General features: G+C 42.6%; 1 protein-coding gene across 2 annotated transcripts in view; it reads right to left on the bottom strand.

Moving 5' to 3' along the window:
* LOC126295251 (sodium/potassium/calcium exchanger 3) overlaps positions 1-19136 on the bottom strand; it is a 564758-nt gene that overhangs the window by 69329 nt on the left and 476293 nt on the right. For both annotated transcript variants that reach the window (XM_049987652.1, XM_049987651.1), the window contains exon 3: positions 5536-5723. In XM_049987652.1, the coding sequence (XP_049843609.1) occupies positions 5536-5723 (188 nt within the window). The remainder of the gene's footprint in view (positions 1-5535; positions 5724-19136) is intronic.

The raw sequence follows: 19136 nt of genomic DNA on the forward strand, positions 1-19136 counted from the left end.
ACAGCAGGCGACAGTCAGCTTGGTGCAGTCTTACTGCTACCTGGGGCGTCACCGATTCGGCCAGGGATCTCATTGACTGGAGTATAATTGTCTCCAGTGATGAGCCCCATTTCGAAGCCCAACCCCAATCCCAATGACCCATAAAGACATGTCTACAGGCGCCTCAGACAGTGGTGGCACACCAACCTGATTGTTGCCTGAATGCAACCCGACAAGTAGCAGTAGAATGCTATTGGGTCCTATTCTGTTTTATAGCAGGACCCCTTTGGTTGTCATTCACAGTACCCTTACAACACAGCGATGCTTTGACAACATTCTACACCCTTCATCACAAGCCATCCTAGGATCACATTGCAGCAATTTACTTCCCGCCCGCACACGGCGAAAGTTTGTACTGGTTGTCTTTTTGTTTGTCAAACCCCACCTTGGCCAGCAATGTTGCCAGATCTCCCCCCAGTTGAGAACGTTTGCAGAATTGTGGGCAGGGCTGTCCAACCAGCTCAGAATTTTGACCATCTAATGCACCAACTGGATAGGATTCCTCAGAAGGAGGTCCGATAAATCTCTCAATCAGTGCTAAGCAGTATAACGGCTTGCACAAGGGCTGGAGGTGGTCCAATGCGTTACTGACTTGCTCAATTTCTGAAGGTACTCCTGTTGAAAAAAATCACTTTTTTTTATTGCAGTCATTTCTTTGTCTGTACATGCACATCTCATCTACCGATCTCCGTCGTACAGGGCTAATTCCTTGGTGGTGGTCGTTTGTTGTCTTAGAATGTGTTTATTAGCACAACGCATTTCTGCAATATGCTGCCTTCTGTAGGTGCATTACAGTTACATGAACATATGCCTTAATCTATAACATGGTGTGTATTACTTGCTAGCTGAGCCAGTGAAACTTACCTGTCGTAATTTATCCCTGAACACAAATATACATTTATCTTAATGTCTGTCTTAAGAGAGATGGACAGTATGTTCAGATCGTTTCATTTGTGTATTTATCTACGTTTTTGCTGAAAATTTATTTCTCTCTTACAGGTAGCCCAGTAATAAACAAACCATCTTCCCTTAACAAGTTCTCAGTCACATGTTTATATCACTGTAGGGACTCTTAACTGCTAAGGCAAACTATTTCAATTTCTAAGATAGTATAATCAATGAACAATGAATGTTTCTTGAATAAGCATATCAGAGCGAGAATTCCACGAGTAGGATTTGTCATGAGTAGGAAGGTAGGATAGAGAGCTAGCTACTGTGAACAGTTCATTGATAGATTATTCTCGTCAGAACCGACAGCAAAATAGCGCCATCAAATTCGGTGAGGATCGCATGAATTAACTGGACTACTTTCCATTAGCTTCATTTTCCTTACGTTGATGTGGATTTTTTCATGTCTTTTTCAGTCACCATCCATTCCTCTTAACTGTTCTTCCAGCTCCTCTGGCATCTATAACAGAATCACAGCACTGTCAACACCTCGAACTTTTTACTTCTTCTCCTTCAATTTTCATTCCCTTTTCAAATTACTGCATGGTTCCCTTTATCACTTTCTAATTTTATAGGTCAAATAACATGGGGGACGGGCTACAAAACCTTGTCTCACTCCCTTCTCAACCATTGCTTCCCTCTCACGTCCTTCCATTCTTTACAACTGCAGTCTGGTTTCTGTACAATTTGTAGGCGGACTTTCACTCCCTACATTTTACCGCTACTGCCTTAAGGGGAGGAGGGGGGGGGGGGGTAGGGCATCAGACGGACCAGGTTGGAGCAGGAGACATTTTAATTTCTACTGTCTATAATTTTCCAAATAAATTCATAAAACTCTGTTAGCATGACCAGGCAGGAACGATCCGGAATTTACACTCACAGCAATGGAAGTCCAAAAATCATAAAAAATAATTTTTTTTGCAATTGAAATTTCATCATTTTTTTCACTTACCATTGGTTGCATTTGTTGCTACAGGTACACTTTTCTTCATAAGAAAGAGAGATTGTAGGATGTATTTTGCACAGTATACGAACCACACTTACAGGTGTACGGGAGGCTAGAATTTATTTCATTTATGAAAAAATGAATGAGCTGTTACATTTTAAACTTCATGTTTGGAAAAAAAACTCAAATTTTCTAGTTAATTATCTTAATTTTTACCACAGTTTTTAATGGATTTGGAATTCATTGAAGAATCTCTTATGAAGAAAAGTAAACCTATAGCAAGAAATGCAGCCAACAGTGAGTGAAAAAAATGATAAAATTTCACATGTAAAAAAATTTGTCTTGTTACGTTTCTGAACTTCCACTCCCGCGAGTGTGAATCCTGAATCATTCCTAGTCATGGTGACGAAGTTCCATGAATTTATTTGTAAAAGTTAGGCAGTGGAAATTAACATGTTCTGTGGTGTCCATCCTGCTCCAGGTCGACCGATTTGACGTCCTACTCCCTTCAAGAATTTCAATGAGAATTTCCCAGTAATCGTTGTTAAAACGTATCTCTAAATGCTACAAACATAGGGCCACTTCCAGACTCCCGAGGGATGTTCTCCGGCTTCTGTAAGTCTTTCTAATCACCTTTAAGTGAAAAAAAAATCCACTAACTGCCAGCAGGATCAATATATTTGGAGAAATGCATGATAAACACTGTGCTGTCTCGCAATACATTTATTCACTACTGGTTTCGACCATGGAGCATGTTCGCAATGGAAGAATATCTGCCGCCGCAACTTTACATGTCATACACTCTGTTTAACCAGAAAAATATACGCCGCAGCTTAATTGAAAACGTGAGAAAATGATACTTAAACGCCATAATGCAGGCTCGTGCTCGTGCTAGGCAAATCCTACCTCGGCCAGCAACGGCACCACGTCTGTCACCTTACAGCACAGTGGTATGTCGACGATATTCTAGTGCCCGTTTTGTTGCCCTTCATGGCAAGCCATCCTGGACTTATATTTCAGCAGGACAATGGCCGCCCGCACACTGCGATTTCTGCAGCTTCTCCTCACGCTCCCCAAACCCTAACTTGGCCAGCGAGGTCGCCGGGTCTCTCTCCAATTGAGAACGTCTGAAGCGTCAAGGGCAGGACCCTCCAACCATCTCGGGATTTCGACAATCTGACGCGCCAATTGGACAGAATGCGGCACGATAGCCCTCATGGAGATATCAAGAAAGTCTGGTCAATCAACGCCAAGCCGACCAGCTGCTTACGTGAGGATCAGAGGTGGACCAACGTGTTACTGACCTGCTCAGTATTCTTTTGAATAAGGCATCCAGTTTTTTCTGAAATTGTAATCAGATTTTCGTCTGCACATGTACACCACACCTATCGATTTCCGTCCCATTCAGGTAGTTCCTTAGAGGTGCGTCGTTTTCTTTGCCTTAGAGTGTATTAGCAAAAATCGACTGAAATCGTCGATATTATTTAAGCGTGTGTTGTGTAGTCAAGTATCATTTTCTTACGTTTTCCAAACCAGCAATGGCGTATACAGGGTGTTACAAAAACGTACGGCGAAGCTTTCAGAAAACATTCCTCACAAACAAATAAAGAAAAGATGATATGTGGACATGTGTCTGGAAACGCTTAATTTCCATGTTAGAGCTCATTTTTAGTTTCGTCAGTATGTACTGTACTTCCTCGATTCACCGCCAGTTGGCCCAATTGAAGGAAGGTATTGTTGACTTCGGAGCTTGTGTTGACATGCGACTCATTGCTCTACAGTACTAGCATCGAGCACATCAGTACGTAGCATCAACAGGTCAATGTTCATCACGAACGTGGTTTTGCAGTCAGTGCAATGTTTACAAATGCGGAGTTGGCAGATGCCCATTTGATATATGGATTAGCACGGGGCAATAGCCGTGGCGCGGTACGTTTGTATCGAGACACATTTCCAGAGCGAAGGTGTCCCGACAGGAAGACGTTCGAAGCCATTGACCGGCGTCTTAGGGAGCACGCAACATTCCAGCCTATGACTCGCGACTGGGGAAGACCTAGAACGACGAGGACACCTGCAATGGACGAGGCAATTCTTCGTGCAGTTGACGATAACCCTAATGTCGGCGTCAGAGAAGTTGCTGCTGTACAAGGTAACGTTGACCACGCCACTGTATGGAGAGTGCTACGGGAGAACCAGTTGTTTCCGTACCGTGTACATCGTGTGCAGGCACTATCAGCAGCTGATTGGCCTCCACGGGGACACTCCTGCGAATGGTTCATCCGACAATGTGCCAATCCTCATTTCAGTGCAAATGTTCTCTTTACAGATGAAGCTTCATTCCGACGTGATCAAATTGTAAATTTTCACTATCAACATGTGTGGACTCACGATAATCCGCACGCAATTGTGCAATCACGTCTTCAACCCAGATTTTCTGTGAACGTTTGGGCAGACATTGTTGGTGATGTCTCGATTGGGCCCCATGTTTTTCCACCTACTCTCAATGGAGCACGTTATCATGATTTCATATGGGATACTCTACCTGTGCTGCTAGAACATGTGCCTTTACAAGTACGACACAACATGTGGTTCGTGCACGATGGAGCTCCTGCACATTTCAGTCCAAGTGTTTGTACGCTTCTCAACAACAGATTCGGTGACCGACGGATTGGTAGAGGCGGACTAATTACGTGGCCTCCACACTCTCCTGACCTCAACCCTCTCGACTTTCATTTATGGGGGCATTTGAAAGCTCTCGTCTACGCAACCCCGGTACCAAATGTAGAGACTCTTCGTGCTCGTATTGTGGACGGCTGTGATACAATACGCCATTCTCCAGGGCTGCATCAGCGCATCAGGGATTCCGTGCGACGGAGGGTGGATGCACGTATCCTCGCTAACGGAGGACATTTTGAACATTTCCTGTAACAAAGTATTTGAAGTCACGCTGGTACGTTCTGTTGCTGTGTGTTTCCATTCCATGATTGACTCTGAGCACTATGGGACTTAATATCTATGGTCATCAGTCCCCTAGAAGTTAGGACTACTTAAACCTAACTAACCTAAGGGCATCACACACATCCATGCCCGAGGCAGGATTCGAACCTGCGACCGCAGCAGTCCCGCGGTTCCGGACTGAGCGCCTGAACCGCTAGACCACCGCGGCCGGCGCCATTCCATGATTAATGTGATTTGAAGAGAAGTAATAAAATGAGCCCTAACATGGGAAGTAAGCGTTTCCGGACACATGTCCACATATCATATTTTCTTTCTTTGTCTGTGAGGAATGTTTCCTGAAAGTTTGGCCCTACCTTTTTGTAACACCCTGTATATTAGTGGTTAAGTAGCATCTACAACACGTCAAATTGTCACAATAGATATTTTTTCCACTGTGGAGATGGTCCGTGACGAGACTTCTGCTGGTGAGATGACGCCATTGTTGCCTAGAGGCTATGCCACATGCTGCCACGTGCTGTGTCTACGTGCAGAAAGTAGTGGGGCAAGACAGATCAGACCACGTGCTGTGTCTACCTGCAGAAAGTAGTGGGGCAAGACAGATCAGAGTGCAGTACAGTACAGTACAGTATACTGAGTGTACTCACGATGCCGGCGCCCAGCCCGCAGCAGGCGGCCACGGCGAGGATGTTGAAGACGGCGCTGCCCACGATCGTGCCGACCCCGATGTCGCCCTCCGTGATGAACGTGCCGATCACGTTCACGAACAGCTCCGGCGCCGACGTCGCCGCCGCCATGAACGTGGCCCCCGCCACGTCGTTCGACATGTTCAGTGCTGCGGACACACAACGCGTAGGTGTACACACACACACGCACACACGCACGTGCTCCTCGCCTTCGTGACGAACGTCGCAGATGAACATTGCACACACATCTTCGTGACTGCAGGTCTGGGGAACTTCAGCCACTCACTTATGTACGAGGGTCAGTCAAAAAGTAATGCCTCCTATTTTTTTTTCTACGTTTAATTGTCAGGAAATTTAAATGCAATTACATAGGTTGAAAACCACAACATTGAGGATCATTTTGTCATTTTTCAATGTAATCTCCGCCCATCTCTACAGTTTTGGTCCATCTTTGAACAAGGGCATGTATCCCAGCACGGTATAAATCACAGCTCTGCTTCCTAAGCCATTGACGCACGGATGTTTTGACGGCCTCCTCATCTTCAAAATGAATCCCACGATGAGCTTCTTTTAGTGGCCCGAACAGATGGAAGACTGATGGTGCCAGGTCAGGGCTGTATGGGGGATGAGGCAAAACTTCCCATCCAATTTTGACAATCTCGTCAGAGGTGTGACGACTGGTGTGTGGTCTTGCATTGTCATGCAAAAGAAGAACATCTGCCATTGATTTTGTTGGGCGAACTCGCTGAAGACGTGCTTTAAGTTTTTTGAGGGTTGTGACGTATTGAACAGAATTTATTGTGCATCCCTGCTCCAAAAAATCAACCAGAATCACACCCTCTGTATCCCAGAAAACTGTTGCCATAACTTTCCCTGCCGATCGCACAGTTTTGAATTTTTTCTTCCTCGGCGAGCTTGTGTGACGCCACTCCATTGACTGCCTCTTTGATTCGGGTTCAAAAAAATGCACCCATGTTTCGTCCCCGGTCACAATTTTTTTCAGAAACTCATCTCCCTCCAAACGGAAGTGCTGCAAGTGTTGGGAGGCTATTGTTTTCCTTGCCTCTTTATTCTGATCGGTTAACATTCTTGGAACCCACCGTGCACAAACTTTTGAGTACCCCAATTGTTTAATAATCGTGATCACACTGCCTTTACTAAGAGAAATAATGCGACACACTTCATCTGCAGTCACCCGACGGTCACCACGAGTGATGTCATCAACTTGCTGAATGTTGTGTGGAGTCACTGCACTCACCGGCCTGCCGCTCCGCTTTTCGTCAGTCAACGGTGTTTGCCCTTCAGCTTCCTTACAACGACGAACCCATCGTCTAACAGTGCTGACATCCACTGTCACAACACCATACACCTTCTTCAGTCTTTCATGAATGCGTATGGGCGTTTCACCTTCTGCATTCAAGAATTCAATCACACAACGCTGTCTCAAACGAACATCGATGTCGGCCATCTTACAAACTTCTGCTGTGCTGCCACCTGTTGACACAGAAAGTTACTACTGCAGTGGATTGCAGAAGAAGGTTTGAGGAATGGCGCCAAATTCAAATTTTTCACTTAACTTAATTTTTTTAAGTAGAAACAAAATGGGAGGCATTACTTTTTGACCGACCCTCGTAATAAAATAAAACACCTAAAGTCGTTATTATGATGCCATTTATTGTATGGCTACCAGATTCGGTGCTTCACTGTACCATATGATGCCGAGACGGTTAACACTGTCCAGATACACGATGCACCAGTGGCCAACATCTGTAACTGGTTTCTGCAGATTGCCTCTAACCGATACACTGTCTGTCCTACGATCAACTATCAACACGTTGTACAGGGCAACCACAATCTTGTCTCAACAGCCATCAACTATCGACGAGCTGTAGAGACGAACTGGAATGCTGTCCCTCCAGCCACCAGCTATCAACGAGTTGTGGAGATTAACCCGAATGTTGTCCGTCCAACGATCAGTTATCAACGAGTTGTACAGAGTAACTGAAATGTTGTCCCTCCAACCATCGCCTGCCAACGAGTTCTAGAGAGTTATTGCAATGTTGTTGCTCCAGCCATCAACTATCAATGAGTTCATGAGAGGAACCGAAATACTGTCTCTCCAGCCATCAACTACCAACAAATTGACAGTTGACTGTTGGAGAGACAACATTGCAGTTTGGCTACGTCAGAGGTAATTTGCGAAAACCAGTTACAGATGATGCCCACTGAAGGATCGTGTGTACAGTTAGTGTTAACCCTCTCAGCATCTGCTAATTCCTGAAGATGGTGCACTGAACCATCGAAAATGGTATCCGCATTTGAGTTAACGAGCATTGTATGGCCGAAAGAGTCAGCCTGCAGGAATTGTGAAACGAACCCTGTCATCCAGGACTGTGTGCCACAAAGGGCGCAGATTCACCACGAGACGGGGAAACTCACAGGAATCTATTGTCTATGGAGACCTAGGCTCTGTAGTGTGCGAGTGAGACAAACGAGAACCTACATTGTAAAGAAAACCCAGTAGAAGCGGTATCTGGCCAAGGAGACATAGCAGTGCTAAATATGGCGGACCTATGATAGGCTATAAAGGAAAAATTTATGAAAAGTCTTTAATTCTGTAGTAATGCACGGCATCGAGCCACAGTAATTTTAATCTGCCATCCCACATAACTTTTCATGGTGATCCCAATAAAACTTGAATACTGATCATGATAAAGTGAAATTCACAAGTTTTGTAACAAAGACCTGAATGCTAAAATCTGAACGGTTTGGTCGATCTGAACGATCGACATTTCATATAGAAGAGCATCATTAAAATGACAAATGTTGTAAATATCAATTCTGTAAGTTCATTTTTTTAAAACATATAGTAAATTTAAATTTTCAGTATTTTCAGTTAAGCATCAGATCGTCATTTCCTCCACACATAAGACATTGCAGAATGACAGCATGACACCTTATTGAATCATTAGGTAATAGGATATTTATTGTAAAGTTTAGTGCATAATAGTACTTTTGTTCTGTATTTATTTATCATAAAGCACAATAGTGCAAGGCTATTGCCCGTGACATTCAAAGTTAAGAAGCAAATTGTATTGCTTTTACGTAAAAGAATTTCACGTTTATTACGTAATAGATATTATTGTTAGTTTATTTAGAACGTGAAAGTGGTCGAGCTGTGATTATTCAAATGTGTTAAAATGTAAAATAATGCGGAATAAGCTGTAGCCAATGAGATGGACGGGGGACTTGGTCTCTGAGCGCTGAGCAGCGCGCGCCTGGTGTGAACTCCAACTTCTCGTGTAGACATCGATGCGGAGTATTGGAGTTGTGTGTTGCGATGAGACTGTGAGTGATCAAACTGCATCGAATGGACATGCGCTAGAGTCTAACACTAACTCTAAATACGACCACTTTCTCCATTAATTTGCTTTCTGAATAAACACTATTGAACCAAATAGCAACTCTGTGGCCTACATCATTCATGGGTCATTAATTTAGTTCCAGATATTATTATTACTGTTACTATATGCTATGTCAACTTTGTATTTCGCAAACTTGCAATCAGCCAGACAATTTAACCAAAGGGTCACAAGTGTCTAACTTAGGGCATGTAATGCGACATGTGCGGTTCAACCCCTAGACGAGTTTGAGTCAAGACATTCCGATAAAGAGGAACCACATGTGAGCCCGAACATCTTTGGGATGTTAGCTCGCACGTACAATAAATGAGATCATAATGACGGTTCTATGTGTTTCATTTTCTTACATTGTAGGTACTTACACAGGTTAGTCACATATGACATAAAACGCATATTACTTCGTGAACAGGTTCACATATCGAAATGAGGTTTTCGGCAAATTAGAGTACAGTAAGGAGCACATACATTGTTATGTAATACAGAATCTTGACTCTTGCTTCGATGGAGATATTGAAGCCAGCATGATTTTTAAAATACAAGGATATAGTTTTGTTAGTGACGTCAAAAATCGCTTGAAAAGACGTGAACAGTAATATAATGTTTGTTAATTTTGAGGTTGAAGGTCTTCACAAAACTACCCGAGAAATATCCGGAAGTTGAAGAGCAAGTCGGTCGAAATCGGCTACTGCGATGTAAACACACTTATGTGGGGGCTATGTCGTTGTATCGAGCCTTTAGACTGTTTACTTGTCCGCATTGGAGAGCTAGCAGCAACTATTTGAATTTTCTCATTATGAGAGTATTGAATGGTTATCTGTTTTAATTGCTAAAATCCATTCAAAAGCCAACACCAGACAAAATACTCTTTATTCAAGACAACCGATTTCAACAGTCTTAGCTGTCATATTCAGGTCTTAAATAGTGTTTTGTAGTAAAACTCGTTCTTTTTACGCTGAACCTCATGCACGAGATGTCAAGTGCATAAAACTCAGCGCTTTATAAACGTTTGTCATATTCTGAAAGTTAATGTTCCTATACATATTGCTCACAGATGCTTGTTAGAAGATACAGTTATGGCATACAACAGCACATCTGTTTACATATGCTGGACACATACTAAACAGTGTTAATCCAGTTTAAATGGCATATAAGGTACAACGCCATTTAAAGTGGATTCGCATTTTAGTAAGTATTGACTCAATTCAGAAATTTCAAATTCTGTCTTAATCTACTCGTAAAGAGGTACGAGGGTTATTCGGAAAGTGAGGAACGATCGGTTGTGAAATGGAAAATACAGTGTAAATCTGATGAAGCTTTGCGCACACACATTGGACACTGTGTCTAGTGCGTCTGTCGATCGCGTCATGTCTCTCTTTTCAGTTCTGAGCTCACAGTGAGACGGCTAGAAACTAGCGTCTCCCGCCAAGTATGAGGGCCTGGCGAAAGATTTCGCCTGAAGCTATGCAATACACGTAACTGTCATGCGCTTCGTCCTACACGACACACTGCAAGGGCAATAAAGATCTTCCTGCACCGTTTTCGATGGGAAGTGTTTGATCACCCACAATACAGCCCGTAATTGGCTACCCTTGAGGTTCATCTCCGCTCAAATGAACCGCTGGCTACGAAGACAATATTTTGACACAGACAACGAGCTGCAGTCCAGAGTAGAAAATTACTAAAAAGCATTAGCGGCTGTCTTCTACAACGAGGGAATTGAAAAGTTGGTACAACGCTACGACAGATGTCCAAGTCTGAGGGGCGACTGTGTAGAGAAGTAGTTGGAAGGTGTAGCTAACTGTTGCGAATAAAATAGTTTTGATTTCCACTGTGGTTTCCATTTCGGGACCTATTGTTCCTTACTTTCCAAATAACCCTCGTATAATCTTATGTTAAATATTTAACACAGTAAGATAAATACTACTGTCGGAAGTTTAGGCAGTTTCACTAATTGCATGCGTACTATCCTGATGATATTCATGCAGTATTTGAGAACTAGAGGACTTGGAAACCTCCAACTAACTTTAAGTATACACTGAGCTGACATGGGGTAGCAATATGCACATATGCACATGCCGGTAATATTGTGTACACAAGGTATAAGAGGACAGCGCATTGGCGGAGCTGTCATTTGTGTAGGTTAGAGCCATAACTCACATGCTCCACAATAATGAAAATAGAGATGCTGACATATTCTCATATAGCTTTATATATAGAACATAATTCACAAAACAATTATTTCCATTTCGCACAAGATCCATGAGAAAACTAATGTTAAACTTCATGGTTAGTTTCAAAAGTCTCATGATCTGCGGGATCTTGTGAATTTTGTACCATACCTCATCTTGACCAATCAGCGATTAGCTCACTCGGCGCCATTTTCTTGTGTAGTAGTAAATATTGATGCCAGTGGAGTGTTTTTCTGTTCTGTTTTATTTTATTAGCTTTTTTTAGTATTTTATAGTTTCTTTCTTCTCAAAGAATGGTTGTTGTTGTTGTGGTCTTCAGTCCTGAGACTGGTTTGATGCAGCTCTCCATGCTACTCTATATTGTGCAACCTTCTTCATCTCCCAGTACCTGCTGCAACCTACATCCTTCTGAATCTGCTTAGTCTATTCATCTCTTGGTCTCCCTCTACGATTTTTACCCTCCACACTGCCCTCCAATACTAAATTGGTGATCCTTTGATGCCTCAAAACATGTCCTACCAACCGATCCCTTCTTCTGGTCAAGTTGTGCCACAAACTTCTCTTCTCCCAAATCCTATTCAATACTTCCTCATTAGTTATGTGATCTACCCACCTAATCTTCAGCATTCTTCTGTAGCACCACATTTCGAAAGCTTCTATTCTCTTCTTGTCCAAACTATTTATCGTCCATGTTTCACTTCCATACATGGCTACACTCAGTACAAATACTTTCAGAAACGACTTCCTCACATTTAAATCTATACTCGATGTTAACAAATTTCTCTTCTTCAGAAACGCTTTCCTTGCCATTGCCAGTCTACATTTTATATCGTCTATACTTCGACCATCATCAGTTATTTTGCTCCCCAAATAGGAAAACTCGTTTACTACTGTAAGTGTCTCATTTCCTAATCTAATTTCCTCAGCATCACCCGACTTAATTCGACTACATTCCATTATCCTCGTTTTGCTTTTGTTGATGTTCATCTTATATCCTCCTTTCAAGACACTATCCATTCCGTTCAACTGCTCTTCCAAGTCCTTTGCTGTCTCTGACAGAATTACGATGTCATCAGCGAACCTCAACATTTTTATTTCTTCTCCATGGATTTTAATACCTACTCCGAATTTTTCTTTTGTTTCCTTTACTGCTTGCTCAGTATACAGATTGAATAGCATAAGGGAGAGTCTAAAACCCTGTCTCACTCCCTTCCCAATCACTGCTTCCTTCTGATGTCCCTCGACACTTATAACTGCCATCTGGTTTCTGTACAAATTGTAAATAGTCTTTCGCTCCCTGTATTTTACCCCTGCTACCTTCAGAATTTGAAAGAGAGTATTCCAATCAACATTGTCAAAAGCTTTCTGTAAGGCTACAAATGCTAGAAACGTAGGTTTGCCTTTCCTTAATCTTTCTTCTAAGATAAGTCGTGGGGTCAGTATTGCCTCACGTGTTCCAACATTTCTACGGAATCCAAACTGATCCTCCCCGAGGTCGGCTTCTACTAGTTTTTCCATTCCTCTGTAAACAATTCGCGTTAGTATTTTGCAACTGTGACTTATTAAACTGATAGTTCTGTAATTTTCACATCTGTCAACACCTGCTTTCTTTGGGATTGGAATTATTAGATTCTTTTTGAAGTCTGAGGGTATTTCGCCTGTCTCATACATCTTGCTCACAAGATGGTAGCGTTTTGTCAGGACTGGCTCTCCCAAGGCCATCAGTAGTTGCAATGGAATGTTGTCTACTCCGGGGGCCTTGTTTCGACTCAGGTCTTTCAGTGCTCTGTCAAACTCTTCACGCAGTATCGTATCTCCTATTTCATCTTCATCTACATCCTCTTCCATTTCCATAATATTGTCCTCAAGTACATCGCCCTTGTATAAACCTTCTATATACTCCTTCCACCTTTCTGCCTTCCCTTCTTTGCTTAGAACTGGGTTGCCATCTGAGCTCTTGATATTCATACACGTGGTTCTCTTCTCTACAAATGTCTCTTTAATTTTCCTGTACGCAGTATCTATCTTACCGCTAGTGAGATAAGCCTCTACATCCTTACATTTGCCCTCTAGCCATCCCTGCTTAGCCATTTTGCACTTCCTGTCGATCTCATTTTGGGGACGTTTGTATTCCTTTTTGCCTGCTTCATTTACTGCACTTTTATATTTTCTCCTTTCATCAATTAAATACAACATTTCTTCTGTTACCCAAGGATTTCTACTAGCCCTCTTCTTTTTACCTACTTGATCCTCTGCTGCCTTCACTACTTCGTCCCTCAAAGCTACCCATTCTTCTTGCACCGTATTTCTTTCCCCCATTCCTGTCAATTGCTCCCTTATGCTCTCCCTGAAACTCTGTACAACCTCTGGTTTAGTCAGTTTATCCAGGTCCCATCTCCTTAAATTCCCACCTTTTTGCAGTTTCTTTAGTTTTAATCTACAGGTCATAACGAATAGATTGTGGTCAGAGTCCACATCTGCCCCTGGAAATGTCTTACAATTTAAAACCTGGTTCCTAAATCTCTGTCTTACCATTATATAGTCTATCTGAAACCTGTCAGTATGTCCAGGCTTCTTCCATGTATACAGCCTTCTTTTATGATTCTTGAACCAAGTGTTAGCTATGATCAAGTTGTGCTCTGTGGAAAATTCTACCAGGCGGCTTCCTCTTTCATTTCTTTGCCCCAGTCCATATTCACCTACTACGTTTCCTTCTGTCCCTTTTCCTACTACCGAATTCCAGTCACCCATGACTATTAAATTTTCGTCACCCTTCACTATCTGAATAATTTCTTTTATTTGATCATACATTTCTTCAATTTCTTCGTCATCTGCAGAGCTAGTTGGCATATAAAGTTGTACTACTGTAGTAGGTGTGGGCTTCGTATCTATCTTGGCCACAATAATGCGTTCACTATGCTGTTTGTAGTAGCTTACCTACACTCCTATTTTCCTATTCATTATTAAACCTACTCCTGCATTACCCCTATTTGATTTTTTGTTTATAGCCCTGTAGTCACCTGACCAAAAGTCTTGTTCCTCCTGTCACCGAACTTCACTAATTCCCACTATATCTAACTTTAACCTATCCATTTCCCTTTTTAAATTTTCTCACCTACCTGCCTGATTAAGCGATCTGACATTCTTCGCTTCGATCCGTAGAACGCCAGTTTTCTTTCTCCTGATAACAACATCTTCCTGAGTAGTCCCCGCCCGGAGATCTGAATGGGGGACTATTTTACCTCCGGAATATTTTACCCAAGAGGATGCCATCATCATTTAATCATACGGTAAAGCTGCATGCGCTCGGGAAAAATTACGGCCGTAGTTTCCCCTTGCTTTCAGCCGTTCACAGTACCAGCACAGCAAGGCCGTTTTGGTTAGTGTTACAAGGCCAGATCAGTCAATCATCTAGACTGTTGCCCCTGCAACTACTGAAAAGGCTGCTGCCCCTCTTCAGGAACCACACGTTTGTCTGGCCTCTCAACAGATACCCCTCCGTTGTGGTTGTACCTACGGTACAGCTATCTGTATCGTTGAGGCACGCAAGCCTCCCCACCAACGGCAAGGTCCATGGTTCATGGGGGGGGAGGCAAAGAACGGTTAACAAGTTTGAATTATTTTCTTGATTATAATATTTTACTTTTCTTTGTGATCAATAATTAGTTCTCATGAATGGAAAATTTGTAAATTTCTTTGATCATTAAACTGAAGAAATGTGAGCTGTACACATTTCTATTATGAAGTTGCAAACAGTATTCCCAACTAGAGAATATCTTTTGTAAACTAACACAAGCAAAGTCCATAAAAGATGATTAATTGGTATTTATGACGATTAATGGAGATGAAGAAGCTTGCACAGGATAGAGCAGCATGGAGAGCTGCATCAAACCAGTCTCAGGACTGAGGACGACAACAACAACAACAACAATGTCGGGATGTAATATTATATATACACTGTAGAAGAGAAGACGGCTTGCGGTCGGAACCAAAAAGTGTTGCAAATCGAGTCACAACACGATAGTTGCCGTGAAACCAACATCGTCCAAACAGCTCAGTACCAAAACTCACAAGATCCAAAATGGGGACTGTCAAAACTTACATGTTCTATAGCTCATTGACAAAACTCAAATGATCCATAATATAACTTTAAATAATTGTAACTTCTCAATAAGTAAACATATCTGAAATATACATAATAATTTATAGCCATTGTTCTTGCACATACTGATGTCAATATATGGTACACACGCACGGCGCATGTAAAGTACGTTTTTAGTCATTTGTGTAAATTTATGTTTTTGGAGCATGTGAGTTATGCTTCTAACCTACTCCTTTGTACTAGGATGATTCATGTGAAAAGGCTTCCGACCTGATTATGGCTGCACGACGGGAATTAACAGGCATTGAAAGCGGTATGATAGTTGGAGCAAGATGCATGGGACATTCCATTTTGGAAATCGTTAGGAAATTCAGTATCCCAAGATCTTAAGTGCCAAGTGTGTGCGACAAATAGCAAATTTCAGGTGTTACCTGCCACCACAGACAATGCAGTGACCTACGGCCTTCATTTAACGACCGAGAGCAGCGGCGTTTCTGTAGATTTGTCAAACCCACACTGTGCAAGCTGGTGGTACGTCCATAGTTGTGTGGGCTGTGTGGAGTGAACTGGGTCCCCTGTTCCAACTGAACCGATCACTGAGCGGAAATGGCTATGTTCGGCTGCTTGGATTCCATCTGCAGTCATTCATAGACTCCATGTTCTCAAACAACGATGTTATGTCACTGGGCCGCAGCTGTTCGCATTTGGCTTTGACAATGTTCTGCCCAATTCGAGCAAATCGCTTGGCCACTCAAATCGCCAGACACGAGTCCCGTCAGTTCTTGCACAAAATGTTGCACAGTCAACACTGTCGCAATTATGGATGGCTACTGTTGTGTCCTGCGGTTGGCAGGAAAGAACTAACAGTCAAGTCTGAACACACTTTATTATACTTTAAAAAACGCCTTCTTGACATGCCCTGATTTTTAAACCCAAGAATAATAAGAAAACCTCGCAGTTCTTGTGGTAGCAAAACCAGATAAGGATACAATACAATGAAAGAAAATAATGACCAACATCAAAATGGTTCAAATGGCTCTGAGCACAATGGGACTTAATTTCTAAGGTCATCAGTCCCCTAGAACTTAGAACTACTTAAACCTTACTAACCTAAGGACATCACACACATCCATGCCTGAGGCAGGATTCGAACCTGCGACCGTAGCGGTCACGCGGTTCCAGACTGTAGCGCCTAGAACCGCTCGGCCACCAAGGCTAGTAATGACCTTGATCAACTCTACCAATTACAAGATGCAACATGCTACTGAATGCTATGGCGAGTGTATACTACGCTAAAGCTGACGGAAGTACATCTACATCTACACCTACATGGATACTCTGCAAATCGCATTCAAGTGAATGGCAGAAGGTTCATCGAACCACCTTCACAATTCTCTATTATTCCGATCTCGTATAGCGCGCGGAAAGAACGAACACCTATAACTTTCAGTACGAGCTCTGATTTCCCTTATTTTATCTTGGTGATCGTTCCTCCCTACAAAGGTCAGTGTCAACAAAATAATTTCGCATTCGGAGGAGAAAGGTGGTGATTGGAATTACGTGAGAAGATTCCGTCCCAACGATAAACGCCTTTCTTTTAATGATTTCCAGCCCAAATCCTATATCATTTCTGTGACACACTCTCCCGTATTTCGCGATAATTCAAAACGTGCTGCCTTTCTTTGAACTTTTTCGATGTACTCCATCAGTCCTATCTGGTAAGGATCCCACTCCCTGCAGCAGTATTCTAAAAGAGGACGGACAAGCGTAGTGTAGGCAGTCTCCTTAGCAAGTCTTCTAAGTGTCCTGCCAATAAAACACAGTCTTTGGTTAGCCTTCCCCACAACGTTTTCTACGTCTTCCTTCCAGTTTAAGTTGTTCGTAATTGTAATACCAAGGTATTTAGTTGATTTTACAGTTTTTAGATTAGACTGATTTATCATGCAACCAAAGTTTAACGCGTTCCTTTTAGCACTCATGTGGATGACCTCACTTTGCGTTATTTAGGGTCAACTGCCAACTTTCGCACCATTCAGATACCTTTTCTAAATCGTTTTGCAGTTTGTTTTGATCTTCTGATGACTTTACTAGTCGATAAACGACAGCGTCATCTGCAAACAACCGAAAATGGCTGCTCAGATTGTCTCCCCAATCGTTTATATAGATAAGGAACAGCAAAGGGCCTATAACACTATCTTGGGGAAAGCCAGAAATCACTTGTGTTTTACTCGATGAGTTTCCATCAATTACTACGAACTGTGACCTCTCTGACAGCAAATCACAATTCCAGTCACATAAATTACATGATATTCCATAAGCACAGAATTTCACTACTAGACAGTTGTGTGGTACAGTGTCAAAAGCCTTCTGGAAATCCAGAAATACGGAATCGATCTGAAATCCCTTGTCAGCAGCATCCAACACTTCATGTGAATAAAGAGCTAGTTGTGTTTCATAGGAACAGCACTCGCCAGAGCTGTTCTAGTGGTAGGTAAACACTGCCGGTACGGGCGTGCTTCTAATGCCGAGTTGGCAGAGTGCTACATGAGTCGCATGAGTTCCAGTTGGTGGATAAACTGTCACATATCTTCTGGCGAAGTAGTTCCGTTTTTATTTGGAAAGTCTGTTATTGTTTACATCCGCTGGCAATGTTTCGATCTGTGCTCTTGAAAGGAGGTCGGCAGCCCATCTTGCTTGTCTGCTGTGCGGGCCGTCTAACTGGTAAGGGGCTGCTACGACAGCGATAGAGGCACCATGGCTCACTGTTTCTGCAGGGGACTTCCAGCGTACTTGTTGAGTGAATGCCACGTCAGGTTGCCTACACTGGGCTGTAGGAGGTCTAACCCGATATTAAGATGTATCCCATCACTTCTGTCACCTCAGTGTAATCTGTCTGTCTCCATAGTGTAGCGATACCATTACTGCCTACTGTGCAGGAGTCTGGATTCGATTCCTAGCACGGGACTGGTAATTGTGTGTCCTTCATCATTATTTTCATCATCATTGACTCGCAAGTCGCTGATGTGGCGTCACCTAAAAAGGACTTGCAATACAGCGGACGAACTCCCCCAAATGGGGCCTCTCAGCCAACAATGCCATACGATCATTTAATTTCATTTCAATTTCAAATCTTATCTAAACTTTTCCTGGGTTGCATGCTTAAAGCAAAATATGTATCGCATTAACTGATTTGTCATCAAATGTTTGAAACTGTTATACAGATGACAGTTTAATTCCTTAACGAATGCCGGCCGCTGTGGCCGAGCGGTTCTAGGCGCGCAGTCTGGAACCGCGCGATCGCTACGGTCGCAGGTTCGAATCCTGCCTCGGGCATGGATGTGTGTGATGTCCTTAGGTTAGTTAGGTTTAATTAGTTCTAAGTTCTAGGGGACTAATGACCACAGCAGTTGAGTCCCATAGTGCTCAGAGCCATTTGAACCTTAACGAATCTGAGGTTTAGCAGTACTCATTAAATGGAGACATGTTTCTGATAAGGATGTAATGCTGTGTAATGCTTGTGGTGGCTAATCATCAGTTTCAACCTCATAGTCATTCCAGAGCATTTGCATGTAACTGGTCATGTCTATTGTTTATATATGAAAACAGAGAAAAAAGTCACGCTATGTAAGACGAAAATCCAGGACATTCCAGTTTCCACAAAGACGGTTGGGGACATCGGTACAGTGTGTTAAAAATCAGGATTGTCCCGAATATATCGCGACAAAAGGGAAATTTGTTAATGTGTAGTCTAGAAACAGCAGGCGTGTGACAAATTACATCGAAATGTTTGCTACAGCGCTGAGGTTCAGACTGGCTAACAGAAAGTTACAGCGTGAGAGGAAACATATC

This window comes from Schistocerca gregaria, chromosome 11, assembly GCF_023897955.1.
Source record: "Schistocerca gregaria isolate iqSchGreg1 chromosome 11, iqSchGreg1.2, whole genome shotgun sequence".
Classification (NCBI taxonomy): Eukaryota; Metazoa; Arthropoda; class Insecta; order Orthoptera; family Acrididae; genus Schistocerca; species Schistocerca gregaria.